Consider the following 18,772-nt stretch of genomic DNA (forward strand, 5'->3'; position numbering starts at 1 on the left):
CTAGAAAAGACATCCAAGTGTATTTTTCATCTTGCAGGATCCAGAAATGAAGAGGACTTACCTTCACACCATCATTCTTCTTGTTGCCACCACTTTTCCCTCCTGTGGAGAAAAGGTACCAGGTCAAGAGGCATAAGCATGATACCAGAGTTAGAAGTGTGAGAATCAGCAACATGAGGAGAACTGTCTAAGAGCAGGAGACAAGGGAACTGAAAACCACACAATCAGTGCTGCAGCATTCTCTGATAATAATCCAGCAGTCGGAAGGAAGTCTCTCAGAAACCCACAAAGCTTGCAAACTGGATTACTATGATCCTTCCAATTGAACAAAACAAACCCCAGCCACTTATAGTCATGTATTCCCAAGTTTTTGAAGAAGTCAAAGCAGAGCCCAGCAATGTTGGCGAACCGAAGGAGCATTCTCTGTGAAGTTCATTTATTCCTTCTTGAAAGGACTAGAGATCTTCCCACCATGTGGCCATAACGATTTAGTGTTCTCTTCGAAACCACTCCACTTTCTAAGTTTGCTGGTCTCACTTTTTTCTTAGATCGGTTCAGGAATGGTTCAACACAACTGTAGATAAGTGTTCTCTTGCCTGCCTGCTTTTCTCACTCTCAGGCTTTCCTGCTAATTTTAGTCCCCCATGCTGGTGGAGATCACGTGCTGCAATTATGACATCCTGACAGCTGCAGCCCACATTTTGACAATGATAAAAAACAGGCCCCTTCTTTTCTACCCTGTTTCTATTGCCATTGCAGACCTAGATTACTATATTTGGTTCACACTGGATAGAAAGTTCATACTGGTGGGTTTTTTTTTTTTTTTTTTTAGTCTTTGTGATAAACTTGTATCATTTCCAGTTTTCTCAGCCAATTAACCTTTCCACAGCTCCAGGTTTTGTTTTTTTAAAACTTGTTTCCTTAGATTGTTAAGATCTAAATCCTCTCTTATTTCCCAAGTTGTTGTGATGCTTTTCTCGTGATCTTTTTAAATGCTCTTATTCCATGAAATACATGTCTATTGCACAATCTTCTAAGTGTATTATATTTTTCTACAACTTGGGATTTTAAAAAATTCTGCAATGCATTTTCCACTTGCTGAAATTCTTAACTGCTCGGGTTTAACAAATTACATATTGTCACATGTAAATACCACCTATGTATACTTTATTACATGAGCTTATATGCAAAAGCAACAGCCAATTATGGTTTTGCATCTAACAGTTCCGACAGTGACACATATACTGTATATGAGACTGTACATATTGTAATTTCCTAAACAGAAATCTGTTTGTTGTGGGGGGGAACCCTGAAATAGCCTTAATGTCATAATGTCTGTTCATAACAATTGTTCCTTCCAAAAAGGGTATCTGTCCCAATCAATCAAGTTCTAAAAATGTAAGGGAGACTTGTTAGAGCAGAGCAAATGTTTCTCTGGTTCAGCATTTTTTTTACAATATGTTTCTTACAATAATTGAGATGACTCTGGGGAATCCAGAAGACTTAAGGATGGTAAATTGTTCAGGGGCTCTAAACCAGGGGTCAGCAACCTGCGGCTCCAGAGCCGCATGTGACTCTTTCACCCCTCTGCTGCGGCTCCCTATCACTCAAAATATGCGTCACAACCGCCAAAATGTGACACCCTCCAGCTGATTTATTGAGCTTTTTAACCCCCTGGTAGGCCAACCATGGAGAAAAGAAAAGAAAAGAAAAGAAAAGTTTCAGAAGAAAACAGAATGTTTAATTCAACTACATATGCCAGTTTTGTGGCTGCTCAAGAAATAGTTGGCACGGGAAGGGTTTTGTGGCTCCCGGTGTCTTCTTTTCTGTGGGAAATGGGTCCAAATGGCTCTTTGAGTGTTTAAGGTTGCAGACCCCTGCTCTAAACCTATACTCTGGGTATAGCATAAGTATAATCCTCCATACATTTTTCTATTTCTCTTTTAAAGTCATCATTTTATTACTTTCCAAATACAATATTGATCAAAAGATCCCACTTATTTCTTGTGGATCCATTTTTCTTCATGTGAAATTTCAGCAAATAGAAGCTGTTTTTAGAAGATTCCCCGTAAATTCAAGATTCTTTTGGAAAATTCCATAGAACTGCCTTATTTTCCTGAATGATGATTTTTAAAACTTATTTCTAGTTTATATCATTATGAAAAAGTAAAAAGTTGAGGGTAGATGTTAATGCCTTATTTTACTGCACCAAAGGAGTTGGAAGTCAATGCCTTTTTTCCCCCTTGCTCACTATCCACTTCCCTTTTTCTTTCCCTAATTTCCCTAATATTTACTTTTGTATTCTCTTTATATGTCATATTACAAATTAATAAAAAAATTATAATAGATTACTTCTATGCAATTCTTATGCTGGAAGGAAATATTTTTATCCTAATACATGTATTCTAGAATGATATTATTATTATTATTATTATTATTATTATTATTATTATTATTATTATTTAATCTTTAGTGAGATTCACAGCCTTTGAGGCTGGTTAATAGCTCAGCAGCTCGAGTCCTAACCAAGGACCTAGGAACTGTTAAGGTATCGTCAGAGGATGTAAGCTGTTCCGAGTAAGGTGGTTTTTTGTAGAGTCAAAATGTTCAAGTCCGGAAAATTTAGAATTTCTAAATAGCGGGTAGTCCTTTGGGTATTGCTCCAAGGGCTCCTTTTATATTATTATTATTTATTATATAAATAATATATAAATATTATTATTATTATTATTATTATTATTATTATTATTATTATTATTATTTGTTAATCTTTAGTGAGATTCACAGCCTTTGAGGCTGGTTAATAGCTCAGCAGCTCGAGTCCTAACCAAGGACCTAGGAACTGTTAAGGTATCGCCAGAGGATGTAAGCTGTTCTGAGTAAGGTGGTTTTTTGTAGAGTCAAAATGTTCAAGTCCGGCAAATTTAGAATTTCTAAATAGCAGGATAGCCATTATTATTATTATTATTATTATTATTATTATTATTATTATTACTATTATTACTACTACTACTACTACTACTACTACTACTACTACTCCTTAAAGAGCTTCATCTCACAGGATGGTGTATTCTGGGGCAAACCCCCTTTGATTAGTAGCCATGCTACCCAACATTTCTCACAGAATAGTGTAAAACGAACTTTCTATTATCTAACCTTCTATTAATAAATAATTGTGATGGTTTGAATGCCCTGTTGTTAGGGATAGGAACTTGATTGATTTGTTTATCACAGCCTTTCTATCAATGTGCAAAAAAAGTATTTTTGCATTTTATCGTCACTTAATAATCCAGAGAAAATAGTCAATAACTATTTATTAATATGACATGCTAGAAGAAAGATGCTAGTGCCTGAATTAATCTCCCTGGTGTCTATCTGTATGAGTCAGTATGCAAACCAGACTTAGGTTACATCCACACATCTATGTTCCTTCTTATCCTGGGTCCTTTCTTAAGTCTTGCTATCTCCACAGCATGTCGCATAAGGTTTCTGCCATTGCCCCTACAGCACACATTTCTGTAGTAAAAGCTGTAATTTTGGTTTCCTTGATTGCATCCCAGTCCTACCCAACACTAACCTGCATTTGAAAATTGGCACAGGCAATACTCTGGTTAAGCCATGACCAAGCATTTCCATTGCCTCATTGATCCATTGGACTTATTTTTTAATTCTTTAAAGTTATGGATCAATCAGTCAACTTATCAACCACTAGATGACAGAAAAAGTCATTCTGTCTAGTTTTTTTTTTTTAAATGGCTCCCCTCCATCAGTCATCTAGATTTGCACTGTTGCTGGATCAGTGCTGGAGAAGAACTAGATTTTGAGCAAGGGGGTAAGCTGTGGGGATTGGTGTGGGAGCTATAAACTACCCTAAGATTACAAGAGAAGAGGATGTATGGAGCCAAGGCTCCTGATACTGGTAATTAGGAAGGGCTTCCCCTGCCAGGCTATCCAGATTACAGAATATTAAAGACAAATATTTTCAATTACATTTCCAGTTACTTGCTTTAAAGGAGGATCGTTTTCAGGACCAGGACCAGGTCTCTAAGTCAACCAATGGATAGATGATTGACCCATTTAAAAAAGAAACAAACAAGCTGGATTTCAATCTCCCTCATAGCCTGAGGGTAGAAGATCAGTCAGGAATTGGGATGGATGGTGATTTTTCCACAGGAAGGTCACAGAACCAGTTGGAGCCAGTGGTTTTCTAATGCTACATTTCTTTGTCTATGGAGATTCTGATTCATCCAGGTCATCATTGTCCCAAAGGTGCTTTTCAGAAGGCAACTGGACTTCCTCAGGTATTTTGTTTTGGGTTTTTTTAAGGTTTTTTTTCTTTGGAAACATTTCATTTCTCATCCAAGAAGCTTCTTCAGAACTGCCTTTTGAAAAACTCCATTTATTTCTGGTAAGATCTGACAGGGTCAGAATGTTCTAGATTCTATTGCTCAGCCAATGTCACTTGATGGGACCCAGGGTATAATCTTTCTGTCATCCTTTGGACCAGCATTCCTCCCAAGATTCAGTTGATCCAGTTCTATCTTGCCTTTGAAAGGCAGTAACCTTAATTCTTTCCCCAGCCACTGAGTCACAGAATAACATGATCCCACAGGATGAATCTTTCCAAGCATCTTATGGTCTTATGTTTTTATGTTTTATGTTTATTATTTGTTTCTGTCTTATTATATATGTGTATATATTTATTGCTGTTTATTGATGATGTATGCTGCTCTGAGTCATGTGCTAAGTGGATGGCTATATAAATCAAATAATCAGAATGGAAGAAGTCATTTTAGGCCACCTCTTCTATGGCATCAACGTACCCAACTCATGGAGATGGGATAAGAGGGAAGACATTACTTTCAGAATGGAACACTTAAAGCTATCCCTTATCTGCCTCAGTTGTGGTTGGATGATAGAGGCAATGATATGTAGATATGTCCTTTGGAAATGATTAGTTGATGTTCCTCAAGCTATGTTGATGAGCTGTTAATCCAAGGGAGTTTACATTTATCACACTCTGTGAATTGGGGCCTGAGCTATAATTAATTACAGTGGCTTTTCAGCTTTAAGTGAAGAAAAGGGTATGGGGGTGGGTTACTGAAGGAAAAATTATTTGTATTGTTTAGGAATACTATACTGCATAAAAGAATCTTTCTTTTACAAAATTATAAGGAATTAATCTTAAGTAGCCAACATCTTCAGTACTACCTCCTGCAGAGCTACAGAATGTGCAGATTGTATTAAATGTCCTCATGGATTCTTCTGCCAAAGAAACTCTTTCTTACTTCCACATTCAAATGGGAACTTTTAGGGGTATTTTTAAAATACAGTAAGGGAAATAGGTGATCAGATCATTTGCTAGATTGGTGGTACATTTAAGTCACAGTCCAAGAATATACATACTGTAACGTAAGATCTTCTGACCTTTCTCCTCAGGTCACCACTATCAGGTGTGGGTTACAACATAAATTTATTTTTTTTTTCCTCTCTCTTTCTTGTATGAACATTTCATCAAACATAAAAAAAAAAAAGTCATTTCGGAATCACATAAAAATGTCCAAACCTGCTTGTGGAAGTCTTAGTGCAGCAACCAGCCATAGTTTCTAACCAAAGTTAGTAGCCAATAAGTGACGAGGTAGCAAGTAAATAGAGTTGGGTTACCTACCAGAAAAATTACGGGTTGCTAGCATTGTAGTGAGGATTGCTCCCTGGAACACACAAAAGACAAAAAGGAAAAAAGGGGAAACAGGACACAATGTTGGATTTAGAATCAGGGCTATCCCTCCTCCCCCCTCCCGCCCACTCTAATATCTTCTTTTTCTTAAAAACATCCCATGGAAAATGGAGCTGGCTGAGCTACAAGGGGAATGTACCTTTGGCCCTGTTTCAGGGCAGGATGAATATAGTTCAGGGGAGATATTAATAGAAACAGCAAACAGTTTGCAGAAATCAAGTCACTGGATATTAGCTCAGGGATTTTTAACTGCAAGTTTCGAAATGGTGGACACAAAGTTTATTATAGCCATCTTATATAGAGATTAAAAAGCTTTCCTTCCAATGTTAATGAAACTCCATTCTCCAGTAAACAAGTAACACTTGAACTCTGATGGGATCAGAGTAACTGATAAATGTCTTGCTGTATTAAAGAGGATTTCCTACAGTATCCCAAGTGTAATCTCAAATATGCCATCTATCTTTGAGACATTCAACAGATTAAAAATCTTCGGATGCATCAGTCATTTGTCTCAGGTCATAGAACAGAAGAAATTATCCTAACGAACAACCAATCCCTCACCCTTCCATATTCAGTGTTGTGGTAAAACGCACGATTGCACTATAATGCCCCAAACTCATTCCACTTTCAGCATTAAAAACAAAAGCATTTGGGCATGCTGACAAAGATACATCTGTAGCATATATTTCTCCTCCATTTCAATTTAGCAGCTCTAAATAAAAGCTACCACAATTACCACTAGTATATTATTACGACACAGAGCCCTCAAGAATATTGTCCCATAGATCAGTCTCATCACATCCATTTGATAGGGGGGAAAGACTTCAATGCATTACCGAAGTAACATAGCCATTCTCTGTGAGTCAATAAAATAATTTATTATAGGTGCCTGATTTGCCATAGCCCAGCATTTTATTTTAAAGTCACATACTTCCTGTTTAGCTTTTACAGAAAAAAAGCAAGATATATTTGCACTGAATAAAAGCTGAATTAGCATAAGAATGCAATATTTACACCTCTGTTATTCTAGCTATGGATAGATTTGAAATTGTCCATCAAAATATAATTTTGGGGCATAGGATAAAAAGGTCAAATGGAGCTGTGTCTTTACTGCTTACTGACTGTCTTCCCTTCTCCTCTGCATTTCTTTTCATTTTGTATTACTGTATTTTCATTGTTTATTTTATTGTTTTACTATTCTATTACTGTTTACACTTCCTGTCATTCCTGTGTTTTTACTGTCATAAGCCTCTTAGAGTAGCCCAGCAGCAAGATAGGCAGCAATTGAATAATAATAATAATAATAATAATAATAATAATAATAATAATAGGTACTTGGTTGATACCTAGGAGGCTGGCAGCAACCCATATCAACCATTAGCACCAGTCAATGGTATTTGTAATGCATTTTTGAATGTTCAGTTGACTAAGTTTCATGTTTAATGAATAAAGTAAATAATAATAATAATAATAATCCAGTGACATACCTCTAATACCATAAAACCTCAACATCTGCCTGTCTCAAGTCCTTGGGAAGGACTCAATAGGTGTATAAAAATGCCAAATGCAGTCTGAATATCTGGCTGACTATGTGACAATCCACAGTTTCTCAATATTTCAATCAAGTGTATGAGCTAGTGAGAAATTACATTAGCAGAATCAACAGATTTCGGTATAAAAAGCCAACACAGATCGCTATCTATAACTTAGCCAGTAATTTTGTTAGTGTCCAGCCCAAAGGCAAGAAATCTGCAAGAGTTCATAGAATGTATGTGTAGAAATAATCCAAGAAAACATTGAATCTAGAAACTGATAATGATATTACTGCTAAGTCTCCTAACTGAACCTTTTCCTACCCACAGCAGCATCCAGCTGAGTGAAAAGTAGTCTAAAAATGGCAAAGGCAGACCTTTGAAGAATGCAATTTATCTTGAATTCCATTGAATATCAGTTTTCAGAAATCTCCCAAGAAGTGATAATATTTACTTTTAAGATTTTAGTTAAAAGTTTCAGGTTAATAGGGTTATTTCCTGACTAGTGATCTAAAGTAGTTTAATAACATCACCCAGTCACTGTTCATGTAATATAAAGTCTGCCCTCCTTATTTTAGCAAAATAATGGCCTGGAAAACTTTTAAATCTCTATAAAATGTTCACCCAGTGGGGAAATGACCAAATGTTAGCTTTTCAAATTCAGATGAACAAGATCACGTGGGTAAGAACTTTTGAAAGAACCACAGTGAAACTCATAATTATTTTTCTGTCTCAACTAATGGCCCTGGCATTAATACTGTCCGGAACAGATCTAGCTCATGTATAGAAACTAATTTAGTTATACAAATAGAAATATAGTCCCGTCTAAAACCCTTCTTTTGTCTGTCTTTTCCTCTTTGGTGATTGTATATGTGTGTGTAAAGAATATGATGAGTGATGAGAAAATATAAAAAATTACCCATTACAGGTGATGTCATCTGGATCTGTAGAATATAAATAAATAGAGACCCGCAAGAAGCCTAATCTGGAGCCAGGTCTTGAAAGATGTAGAACATGAACACGGGGAACAAATGAACATGGAAACTTCCAATTAAGTAAGCAGGGAAGCACCATGTCCCATAATTACCTTTAACTTTCTTCTGGCATTGAATTTCTTCAAGCAGTCAACAGTCTCCTGTCTGTGCATGCAAGAAGCCACAGTGGAACGGTGCTAAAAGATATAAAGAAAGCATGCTTAGAAATGGAAATGGATACATAACCCTTCTTTATTTTAGAAACCTGAACTTGTATTAGAAGCTGTGCTTCTTTGTGTGATTGTAAATATGATCTATGAAACAGGATTGCCTTTTGTTCTTCAGTTCCACACTGTTGTTGTAACTGAAAGACATTACAAGCTGGCTTTTCTGCAGAGACTGAAATATATTGGTGATATGAAGAAGACAGTGATTAAAGGACTTGGTTTGTGGGGGCAATAAGCTGACTTTATATAAATTAAAACACCACTGGGGGCAGGGGGAAGCCCAACTAAGCAGGTATATACAAAAGTATGAAGGCTATTGCTTAAAGCATTGTAAGCTGCCCTGAGTCTCTGGAGAAGGGCGGCATATAAATCGAACTAATAAATAAATAAATAAATAAATAGATAAATAAATAAATAAATAAATACATACATACATACATACATACATACACCCTCCCCTGCCTCTACTAAGACAACCTGTTGCAGAATGCTGCTCCCCATTAATGTTGCAAAAAGATTCAACATTTAGCCCAACTAGATTTTTTTTTTAAAAGGAGTAATGGAATATCATCTTGACTGATCTCATGTGCTTTTAAAATTTTTCTCCATAGTTTTGGATATTCTCTGCCAGGCAGGTATAATTTTTCCTCCCAACAATAACCTGTTGTTGTGGTCAAGAGCCATACTTAAAAAATAGTGTGGGAAGTTCAGGATAAAGAGGTAGATGGGGTTAGGACAAAAATGGAGTTTTCTTTAAGAAATTAATTTTAAATTGAATTAAAATCAGCATGATCATTACTTCTTCCTTTTTGCAAACTTAAGTTCTACAATGTTTATTTATTCAATGTGTACCCTGTGTCAACTCCCAAAGACTCAGGGCAGTTCAGAGAGCAACTTTCTCAGGAATTCAAAAGGAAACTTGAAAGGTTTTGGAGGGCTTGAATGAAAGGATTTAGAAGGCCCTGGGTTTTGATGTTGCAGAGCCCCACCTTCCACTTTAAAATGGGAGAGCACTGTCACCTGGAGATTATTATCAAAATCCAAGCAGCTACTAAGAAAACTATGATTCACTTTGCACTTACCGATATCCATGGATGCTTCAGAGCTTCTGCTGCTGTGATACGTTTGGATGGGTTGATTGTTAACATTTTATTGATGAGGTCTTTTGCTTCAGGAGTAACGGTATCCCACTCAGGAGAAGGAAACTGTAAGTACAAGAAGATAAAACCCCTCATTCTCTCTTCTGCAGGAAAGAATTAAGACACAATATATATCTCTGAGACAGTAATTGTATCAAAAGCCCAAAATGATTCGTAGTCCAAGTATTAAGTACATATTCTGTATACACACATTGTCAAAGGGGAAAAAAAAGCCTAGATGTATGTATTTTTATCTTAATTAGCTTTGCGTTTTTGTTGTTCTTTATTTTTTGTCATTATTTTAAAAGCAATAAAAACGAATTAGAAATTCAAGTCATGTATGAGTTTTCACTTGGTATGTTGCTGACTAGGGGGAAATTAGTACAACAGTTAAATGCAGTACAAAAATATTTATTTATTTATATTTCATATTTCTTAACTGCCCATCTCCATTTTGCCCATTCACCAATTTCAAGATGAGTTGAAAGGGTCTTTTAAAAAACAAATAAAGGTATTAGGTTGGTCCACATTGCAGAGAATGCATTCCAAGGGGCTGAGGTTCAATCATGCATTATTATTTCAGAAGGGGCCATAGGAATTACAGGCAAACATTTTTACAAGTTCTCAGGAAGTGTGGAAGTTCAATCAGAAAACTATAAAGCTTTGAGGTTAGCCTATGTCTGTGTTAGTGTGCGACGTGCATGCACGCTTTCGAGTCAGTTTTTTTACTCCTGGTGACTCCCTGGATAAGTTTGTGCAGTATGTTCCAAACTAGACAGAAATAACAGATCCATACAGAGGGTGTTACTCTATTTAAATCTGGTGGTTATTAACTTGGCCACTGTTACTCTAAAGTCACTATCTTCAGAAAGACAAATATGGTTGGTATATTTCCTGGAGCTCATCAAAGGCATATTTGGCCTTGCTTTAATCTTGAAAAACAGAGAGTGATTCAGGTCTAGAATAGGGACCTCATGTTGAGCTCTTCTCTCTGGTCTGGGCCCAGTTTCAAAAAATTATAACCCTCACCTAGCCCATTACTAACTGCAAGAAGGCATTCAGGAGGGCCATTCCATTTCCTAAAGACATCAAGGAGAAAGAGTACCATCAACATACCAAAGCATCCAGCTTCAACTCTCTTGTTTATTTCCCTCCAGCTACTTCTTCTAGATGTTGAAAAGCATAAGATACTGTACATAATGGAGTTCTGGAGGATACCATATCACAGCTTCTATTTTGAGGATGCAGCATTATCTGAAATCTATCTGAGAGAGCTAGCAATAGGTCCACTGCAAAGTTGTGCTTCCTATTCATAAATTTCTCAGATGATCTAGAAGATATCAAGACCCACTGAGATGTCAATGAGAACTGATGGAGTCATGCTCCATCTATCGATCCCTAGATAAAAAATCATCATCAGGCAGACCAAAATTACCTGAAGCCCATCATCAAAGCAGTTTGAAATGGGATAAGATAATTTATGGAGATTCTCAATCATCCAGGTCATGGTTGTCCAAAAGGATTTTTTTTATAAGCAACTGGACTTTCTTATTATTTTTCCATTAAAAATGTGTCAATTCTCATCCAAGAAGCTTCTTCAGTTCTGATTGAATTGTGGGGAATGGAAAGATTTATATTCTTTGCAGTCATCTGGTTGTTAGCACTCTGAGGTCAGTTGTTACTCTCTGAGGGTCATTGAGGCCACTTGGGGGTTTATCTGTACTCTCAGGGTGACCTGAATCAGAGTGCAAATGGGTGTGGAACTTTCTTGAGATGCTGAAAGGATTGTGTGGGTAGATAGGTGGTGTTGTATCCCTTCCCCTCTGTTGAAAGAGGACTGTACAATTTTAATATGGATGGCCACTCTTCAAAAGGTCATTATTTTGAAGACAGCAAAGTCCACATTCTGGACAGAGATACCACTAGTTTGAAAGAGGGGTCAAAGAGGTCATTTTACCAACCTAAACTCCCCCCTAAAAAGAAAGAAAACTCCCCACAGAGTCAACAGATTTGTTTGATACAGAGCTGCAATAGGAAGGAAAAATCGCCCCATCTCACGCAGAGAGATCATGTTCCAGCAGATGCTCCATTGTTCATAAACTCTCCTTGTTGCTATTCCTTCTTTACTATAATCTCATGCATCCCCTTTTATAGATACAATAAAAACAGTCACTTTTATTTTTCTGTTGTTTTGTAATTGTTTTATCCTGTTTTCCCCAAAATAAGACATCCCCTGATAATAAGCCCAATCGGGCTTTTGAGTGCATGGCAACAAGGTCACGCACTTATTTCAGGGTTAAAAAAAATATATAAGACAGGATCTTATTTTTGGGGAAACACAGTACTCATATTAAGATAAAGGTAAAGGTTCCCCTCACACATATGTGCTAGTCATTCCCGACTCTAGGGGGCGATATTAATCTCCGTTTCAAAGCTGAAGAGACAGCGCTGTCCGAAGACGTCTCCATGGTCATGTGGCCACCAAAGGCGCACGGAATGCTGTTACCTTCCCACCAAAGGTGGTCCCTATTTTTCTACTTGCATTTTTATGTGCTTTCAAACTGCTAGGTTGGCAGAAGCTGGAACAAGTAACGGGAGCTCACCCTGGCACTAGGGATTCGAACCGCTGAACTGCCGACTTTTCGATTGACAAGCTCAACATCTTAGCCACTGAGCCACTGCATCCCTTAATTTACTCATATTGTAGACCTTTAAATCGGCATTTGTTCTACATAAGCTGCTGAGAGACTTTCCTGATGAAGGTGGCATAGAAATATGTTAAATAAATATAGAAGGCCCAGCTTTCTTCATGATAAACTCACAATATAAAATAGTCTGAGAGGAACATTAATCTGGAATAGGAGTCTATGATTTCCCAATCTTGTTGAATTACAGTGTTCAGTATCTCTCTACATTGTTCATGTTTGCTAGAACTGAATGAAACTGGTGTTGAACAGCAGTTCAGAATCATGGTTTATCAGTCCCAATTACTCAAATGTGGATGTCAACAAACTCTTACCCCTAGTCCAACGTATTAATTGCAACATTAGATTGATATTTAGATTGGTTTCCAATATGGCAGTGCATCAATAAAGCAAGTGAGGAAAAGTTATTTTTAAAAAATTAAGGTGGGAGAGAGAAGAAGAATATGAAAGGGAGGATCGCTTACATCGTAGGCTCCAGCTTTGATCTGCTGATATAATCGGTGTTGATCCTCATCCCAGAAAGGAGGATAGCCAACCAGTAGAATATAAAGAATAACTCCTGTGTGTTCAGAGGGAACATTGTTACATAAACTAGTGGAAACGAATTGATTGACACAGGAGATCTGAATTGGCCTACACAGTGAGCAAGACAAAAAAATGAAATGAGTCAAGAACTAAGTATCTTCCTGTATTGCCAACATCATCCCGATGTTGTATAAAATGGTTACTTCTTAACTGGAATGCCAAGGATTCAGACATAAGTGTGAGCTCTTTGCAGTTCAGTCTGAATCATCACTATCACAATTTGCCTGAAAATAAGACCCACAATTCCTCATGAAAAATTGTAAAAATAGCTCTAACATCAGCTTTCCGTTGAATGATAGCAGTGACTGCATTTATCTACCTAGTGGAAGGAATAGTTAGATATAATTCTACAAATAGATACAGGAAGTCCTCGACTGATGACCACAATTGGGACCAGAATTTCCAATGCTAAGCAAGGCGGCTGTGCCTGATTTTACTACCTTTTTTGCCATGTTGTTAAGCGAGTCACATGATTAAGTGAATGGTTTCACCCACTGACTTTACTTGTCGGAAGCTGGCTGAGAAGGTTGCAAATGAAGATTACATGAACCCTGGGACAGTCGTAAATACATGCAGGTCCCCAAGTGCCCAAATTTTGATCATGTGACTATGGGGATACCATAAGTGTAAGGACTGATCGTAAGTCCCTTTTTCAGTGCCATTCTAATTTTGAATGGTCACTAAACAAATGGTTGTAAGTCGAGGATTACCTGTAGCAGGTTTACTAGGCAGCCCAGGCTTCAGGAGACTTGTCTTTTCCTGGTGATTGGCTAAAAAGTCAGAAAGCTTTGACAATCACTTTCTATAGGATCGCATTTTCTCCCAATACCCCATCAATGGAGAATTCAAAGAATGTTTTAAAGTCCTTCAGCTTTAATGTAGAGCCCATTGTCTGAGACAAAGCTGAGCTGAACCTTTGAAAGCAATGATCTTCTGACACTGATCTTTATTTTTGTTGTAATAAGTGTCCAAGTGGGGTTAGTTATCAATAGAGGAGAGAAAAATAAAAGTTAACATTTCTCAATTTTTGTCATTTTTCCAGTCATTAGAATTCTTTATTGGCCTAATGTGATTGGACACCCAAGGAATTTGTCTCCGGTGCAAAAGCTCTCAGTGTACATGCAAGCAACAAGTGATAAATCATGATCATAATCATAAAATACAATCATCATCAATCATAAGATACAAACTCAGTAAATAAGCAAACAACATAAATCATAATAGGATACTAAATAAAGGCAATCAAGATAAATCATGACATATAAACAACAAAATTATAGTTCATAAGAAGCTAAGGAAATAGGTAATAGGAAAGATGAAAAGATGAGAAGGATAATCAACCTGTCATTTTTAAAAAAATCAGCAGCATGAAAGCACTTAAATATTTTTATTATGAATGTTGTTGTAAAAAGATGTTAAATTACAAACAGGATGACTTTTGTTCCTAACATCTATCAGAATGGGGGGAAAATAACAAGGAACAATTCTCTGTTTACTAAGATTTATTGGGAACAAGGTTGCAGTAAAAACACCAGATTTCTGGCAAATACGTTTGCTTTCAGATGTGGAACCTATTTTTAGGCAATTTTAACCACTAGATTCTGGCTTCCTTCCTTGCTTCCTTTCAGCGTAACAGGAAGGAGGGCAATCCAGTCTGCCCTTATAATTTGTTTACATAATGGCTACATTAGGAATCTGAGTATTTCCTCAACTAAGTTGTTTTGCTCCGCTATGGAAATAGGGCTGCTGGAATAAATGATTTGATTTTGACAAGGATTTCTTACAATAAGTCAATCCTAGGAATCAGGAATAGTCACTCCCTGTGCAGGAGAAAGCAAGCCTTAATGGCCTAGTGAAGCATTAATAACGGTCTTCATCCAATATTTTAAAAGGGTTCTGTGGGAGATCCAGAAAATTACAGCACAGGCAGTTTAACATGTTCCAGGCAAATTGGAAGAAACTATAATCAAACCAAAAACAAACTAAGCCCACAGAAGGATAAGGCTTGCTGAAGAAAAACCAGTATGGATTCTGAAGAGGGGAAATCTGTCTCACAAATCATTTAGAGTCTTTTGCAGGCCAGCAGGCCATGGATGGTGAGATCCAGGGGTGAAATGCTCCCGTATCGGACCCGATCGTCCTATTCGGTAGTGATTTTAGCTGGTGGTTTGGCGATCCGGTAGCGATGGCAGAGCATAGTTCCACCCACCCAGCCGGGTGTCATTACTTCCTGGTTTTAACCAGGAAGTAATGTGTTTTTTAACCTTCTGTGCATGTGCAGAAGGTCTGCGCGCGCCTGTGATGAGTGCGCGCACTTCCAAACCGGTAAGGAAGGTAAGTAGATTTCACCCCTGGTGAGATCCTTTCAATACTGTATACCTAGAGTTTCACAAGGCCTTGACAACATTCCTCATAAAAAGTTCCTGAGTACCTTTATCTCTTATGGGATTAGATGATTCTGTCCTAATATTTTTTTTTATAACTGATGAGAAACCAAAGCGTAGGAACATGTGGCCATTGTTTTCAATGGAGAGTTCTTCAAGGATGAGTGTTGGGAGCAAGGTGTTTTATCTTGTCCATACATTATTTTCATTTAGAAAATAGTGCTCAGTTGGAGAAGTTTGCATATATCATCAAACTATTCTGATGCATGTTGGAGAGCAAAAACTCTTAATGCCATACCTAAACTGATAACATCTGCACTGTCTATAACTAACCAGAGGTCCTTACTTAACGATGATAATTGGGACCAGGATTTCTGTCATTAAACATTGTGATCCTAAAGTGCAACATTACAGCCAGCTGTGTGAGCATGGCCAGGCAGGAGGGTGCTATGGCCTGCCTAGATGGGCACGCATGTGTTATGGAATGTGGGCAGGGATGTGCTGTGGGCAGGTCCATGATGCAGAATAAGTGAAAAAAGAACTGGGAATAACAACTCAAAGGAGGGACTTGCATGCTCATATTTTTTGTCATAGGATTTCATTTTAACCTTTTACTTAGGTTAATGGTGATATAGAATCTAGCTTTCCCAAATTAATGCCCTCCAATCTATCACATTTCAAATGCTTATTTGAAAGCATCAACCAAAGTGATTTCTGAACACATATAGAGCACACCAGTTGGGGAAGGCATTCATAAATAGCCAATCATAAATAGCCAATCCCATGGACAAGCTACAAATGGACAAAAACCTGGTAATAGATCCCAAGGGACCCTTTTTCTGTCCCTAAGTCAGGGGATCCCAACCCCCAGTGTGTGAACCCGCACTGTTCCACACATGTCAGAAACTGGGCTGCCCAAACAAATGCAGCCCGATCCAAGAGATGCAGGCAGCACATGAAGCCATGCCTTCGATCTGCGAAAAACCTCTCTCTACGGAACCAATCCCTGGTGCCCAAAGGTTTGGGAACCACTGCCCTAAGTTACTATCTTCAGCATCCTTTGAAATATGGTCACTTACCACATGCCCAAAGGTCAACAGCTTTGCCATAGGGATCCTTCCGGAGCACTTCAGGAGAAAGGTAACCTGGAGTGCCTGCAAAACCTGTTAATTGTCAAAATAGACAGCTAATTACACTATTTGCCCCCAGGAGAATCAACAACTTTTCATTTAGAACAATTCTCAGTCTTGGGATTTCTTATTACATGATAAATATTAAGAGCTGAAATAGCAGGGAAAATTGTCATCTCCCGAGCCTCGTGTTCTATTATGACGCACATACTGTGAGAGCTGTTCTTCTAACTTCTACTCTATTTGGATCCGGGTTTACTGCTCCCGCTACTCCCAAATGCTTCCCAAACAGTCCTATTTTTCTCTCCCCTAAAGCTGAGACTGCAAGCAATCTATTTCCCCACTGGAGGGAACTCCTCCTCCTGGTTTTGAGTTCACTCTATAAAGTCCGGTACTGAGAATGCCTGATTGATTGCTTCCTATCTCTTGCTCAGTGACACATGAAAATGACAAAGTTTTGTTAGCCTGCAAACAAAAACAACAGGCAGGTCTTGGTCTTCTCTTCCTTTGCTTTCTTCCCCTCTGGGATGGGAGGATATTTATTGCTTGCAGGGCCTTTGGCAGCCAAGCAATGATTCCACTCTTGATTTTCACAGCTGCAGGTCTCATAGATTTGAAGAGGATCACTAATCATCCTCCAATGTGTTTTGAGGGATTATGAAGGACAGGCAACAGCCAACTGAAAGCGCCTTGCATCCCACCGCTCGCCCAGCCAGACGAGCACTATCAGATCAAACCGATGACAGTGCTGTGAAGTCTCAAAGCAATCATCTTTTCCAGCCTTGTTATTCAAGATCCTTCTGGGACTTTTTTTGGTTGCAGAAGCATGTGCTGCACTAGTATATTTGCAAAATGTATTTATGGCTTAGAAATTATAAAGGTATTCCCTTAATAGCCTGTGTCTACAGCTCAAAGATACAATAGTAACAGACATTAGGATGACCTAATCAGCTTGCAGTTATTACGACTTAATTAAACCCCAGCTGGTACTCCAGATTTATGTCTGTCTGTCTGTAAATGCATACTTTCTCTCAATTGGAGTGGTAGCTGGCTTTATCGTCATATAATATTATACACACAGAGATACAGAAAGAAATGTCTAAATAAATGCCACCGGGGAAGACTAATATGACCACAGTGAACATATTTGTTTCTATGATCCCTTAAATTAAGGCACTTTACTTAGTCTAAATCAGGGTAGTTGACTTTTTTCAAAACAGAAACTCCATTGAAGTAATTAGTTTTAGAATACAGACTATTTCAGCAATATGTGATTCTCATACATCTGACATGTTGTAAATAATCACATCCTAGAAATTTAATCCTTTAGCTTGACCTGGCAGAAGATGCTTAGGAATGACCTGGCCAGAATAAAGCTTTAAACACAGCAGCTGATTGACCCTCTCAGAGCAGAGAATACAGAGTTTTTACACATATACAGTATACTTCAGTATTGAAACCGTTGGATTCTTCCTCCTTGCTTTGTCAAGTTAACAGATACATGGTGGTTTGCTTGGTGGCATTGGGTGGCTGAGATATGGCTCTTCCCAGACTGGAAGGTATTGATTCCTGATTTGTTGGCTTCAGCCTTATACCAGTTTACTTTCTTTTTTAATATAATTTTGTTGAAAGTTTTAGCAAATGAGAATAAACACGAATACAAACTAAAATAGAGTAAGAAGGGGGAAAAATACAACAACCAGAGGAAAGTATTAATCTATCGTTTTTAGTTGTAGAAAAATACCAATTCACAGTAGTGCAGAATTAATGCCCTGCTTTATTTTACTGAGAGAGAAAAATGTATTTTGCCCAATTGCGCACATACACACACAAAATGGAACCTCTGTAAGCCCAGTTTTCTTCTACTCACCAAACCAGGCCTGCTGTTCTCCTTCTACTTCAATAGCAAGACCAAAGTCAGCTAGTTTAACAGCAGCTCCCTTCAGTTTGGAGGCCAGCAAGAGGTTCTCTGGCTTTAAGAGAGAGAAAAGAGAAGGGAACAATAAAAATGCAAAGAAAAAAAGGTCCCACTTTTCTCTTGTGACTGAGATGCATAAGTGTTATAAACAGAACACTAAACTTGGCACACCTTTGCATCTCTAAGAAGACAAATTTATATTTCTGGGAAATATGGAGAGAGCAATAAATTTATTTTTAATAGGAAGGCTAATGAACAAAAACAATGCAAGAACATTTAAAAAGATGAAGAAAAGAGGCTGTGGATGAGAAACAATGTATAGAAAGATTGATTGAAAAAGAGGTTGAACCGTGGCATACAATGTGTTAAGACAGAAAATGGAAGCTGCAAATGAGAGACAAGAAATTAAGATTAAAAGTGGCAGAGAAAATGCAGTATTTA

At 37.7% G+C, this 18,772-nt stretch overlaps 1 protein-coding gene across 8 annotated transcripts in view; it reads right to left on the reverse strand.

Annotated features, from left to right (window-relative positions):
- The window catches only part of CAMK2A (calcium/calmodulin dependent protein kinase II alpha), a 148,621-nt gene that overhangs the window by 21,512 nt on the left and 108,337 nt on the right, over nt 1–18,772 (reverse strand). For all 8 annotated transcript variants that reach the window (XM_087887502.1, XM_087887499.1, XM_034402450.3 and 5 more), the window contains exons 7-13: nt 18,284–18,386; nt 16,363–16,446; nt 12,779–12,873; nt 9,553–9,675; nt 8,357–8,440; nt 5,669–5,711; nt 62–102 (exon numbers count right to left, since the gene is read on the reverse strand). In XM_087887502.1, coding sequence (XP_087743628.1) covers nt 62–102; nt 5,669–5,711; nt 8,357–8,440; nt 9,553–9,675; nt 12,779–12,873; nt 16,363–16,446; nt 18,284–18,386 — 573 coding nt within the window. The remainder of the gene's footprint in view (nt 1–61; nt 103–5,668; nt 5,712–8,356; nt 8,441–9,552; nt 9,676–12,778; nt 12,874–16,362; nt 16,447–18,283; nt 18,387–18,772) is intronic.

The sequence above is a fragment of the Pantherophis guttatus genome, chromosome 2, assembly GCF_059756535.1.
Source record: "Pantherophis guttatus breed Tessera chromosome 2, ASM5975653v1, whole genome shotgun sequence".
Taxonomy (NCBI): domain Eukaryota; kingdom Metazoa; phylum Chordata; class Lepidosauria; order Squamata; family Colubridae; genus Pantherophis; species Pantherophis guttatus.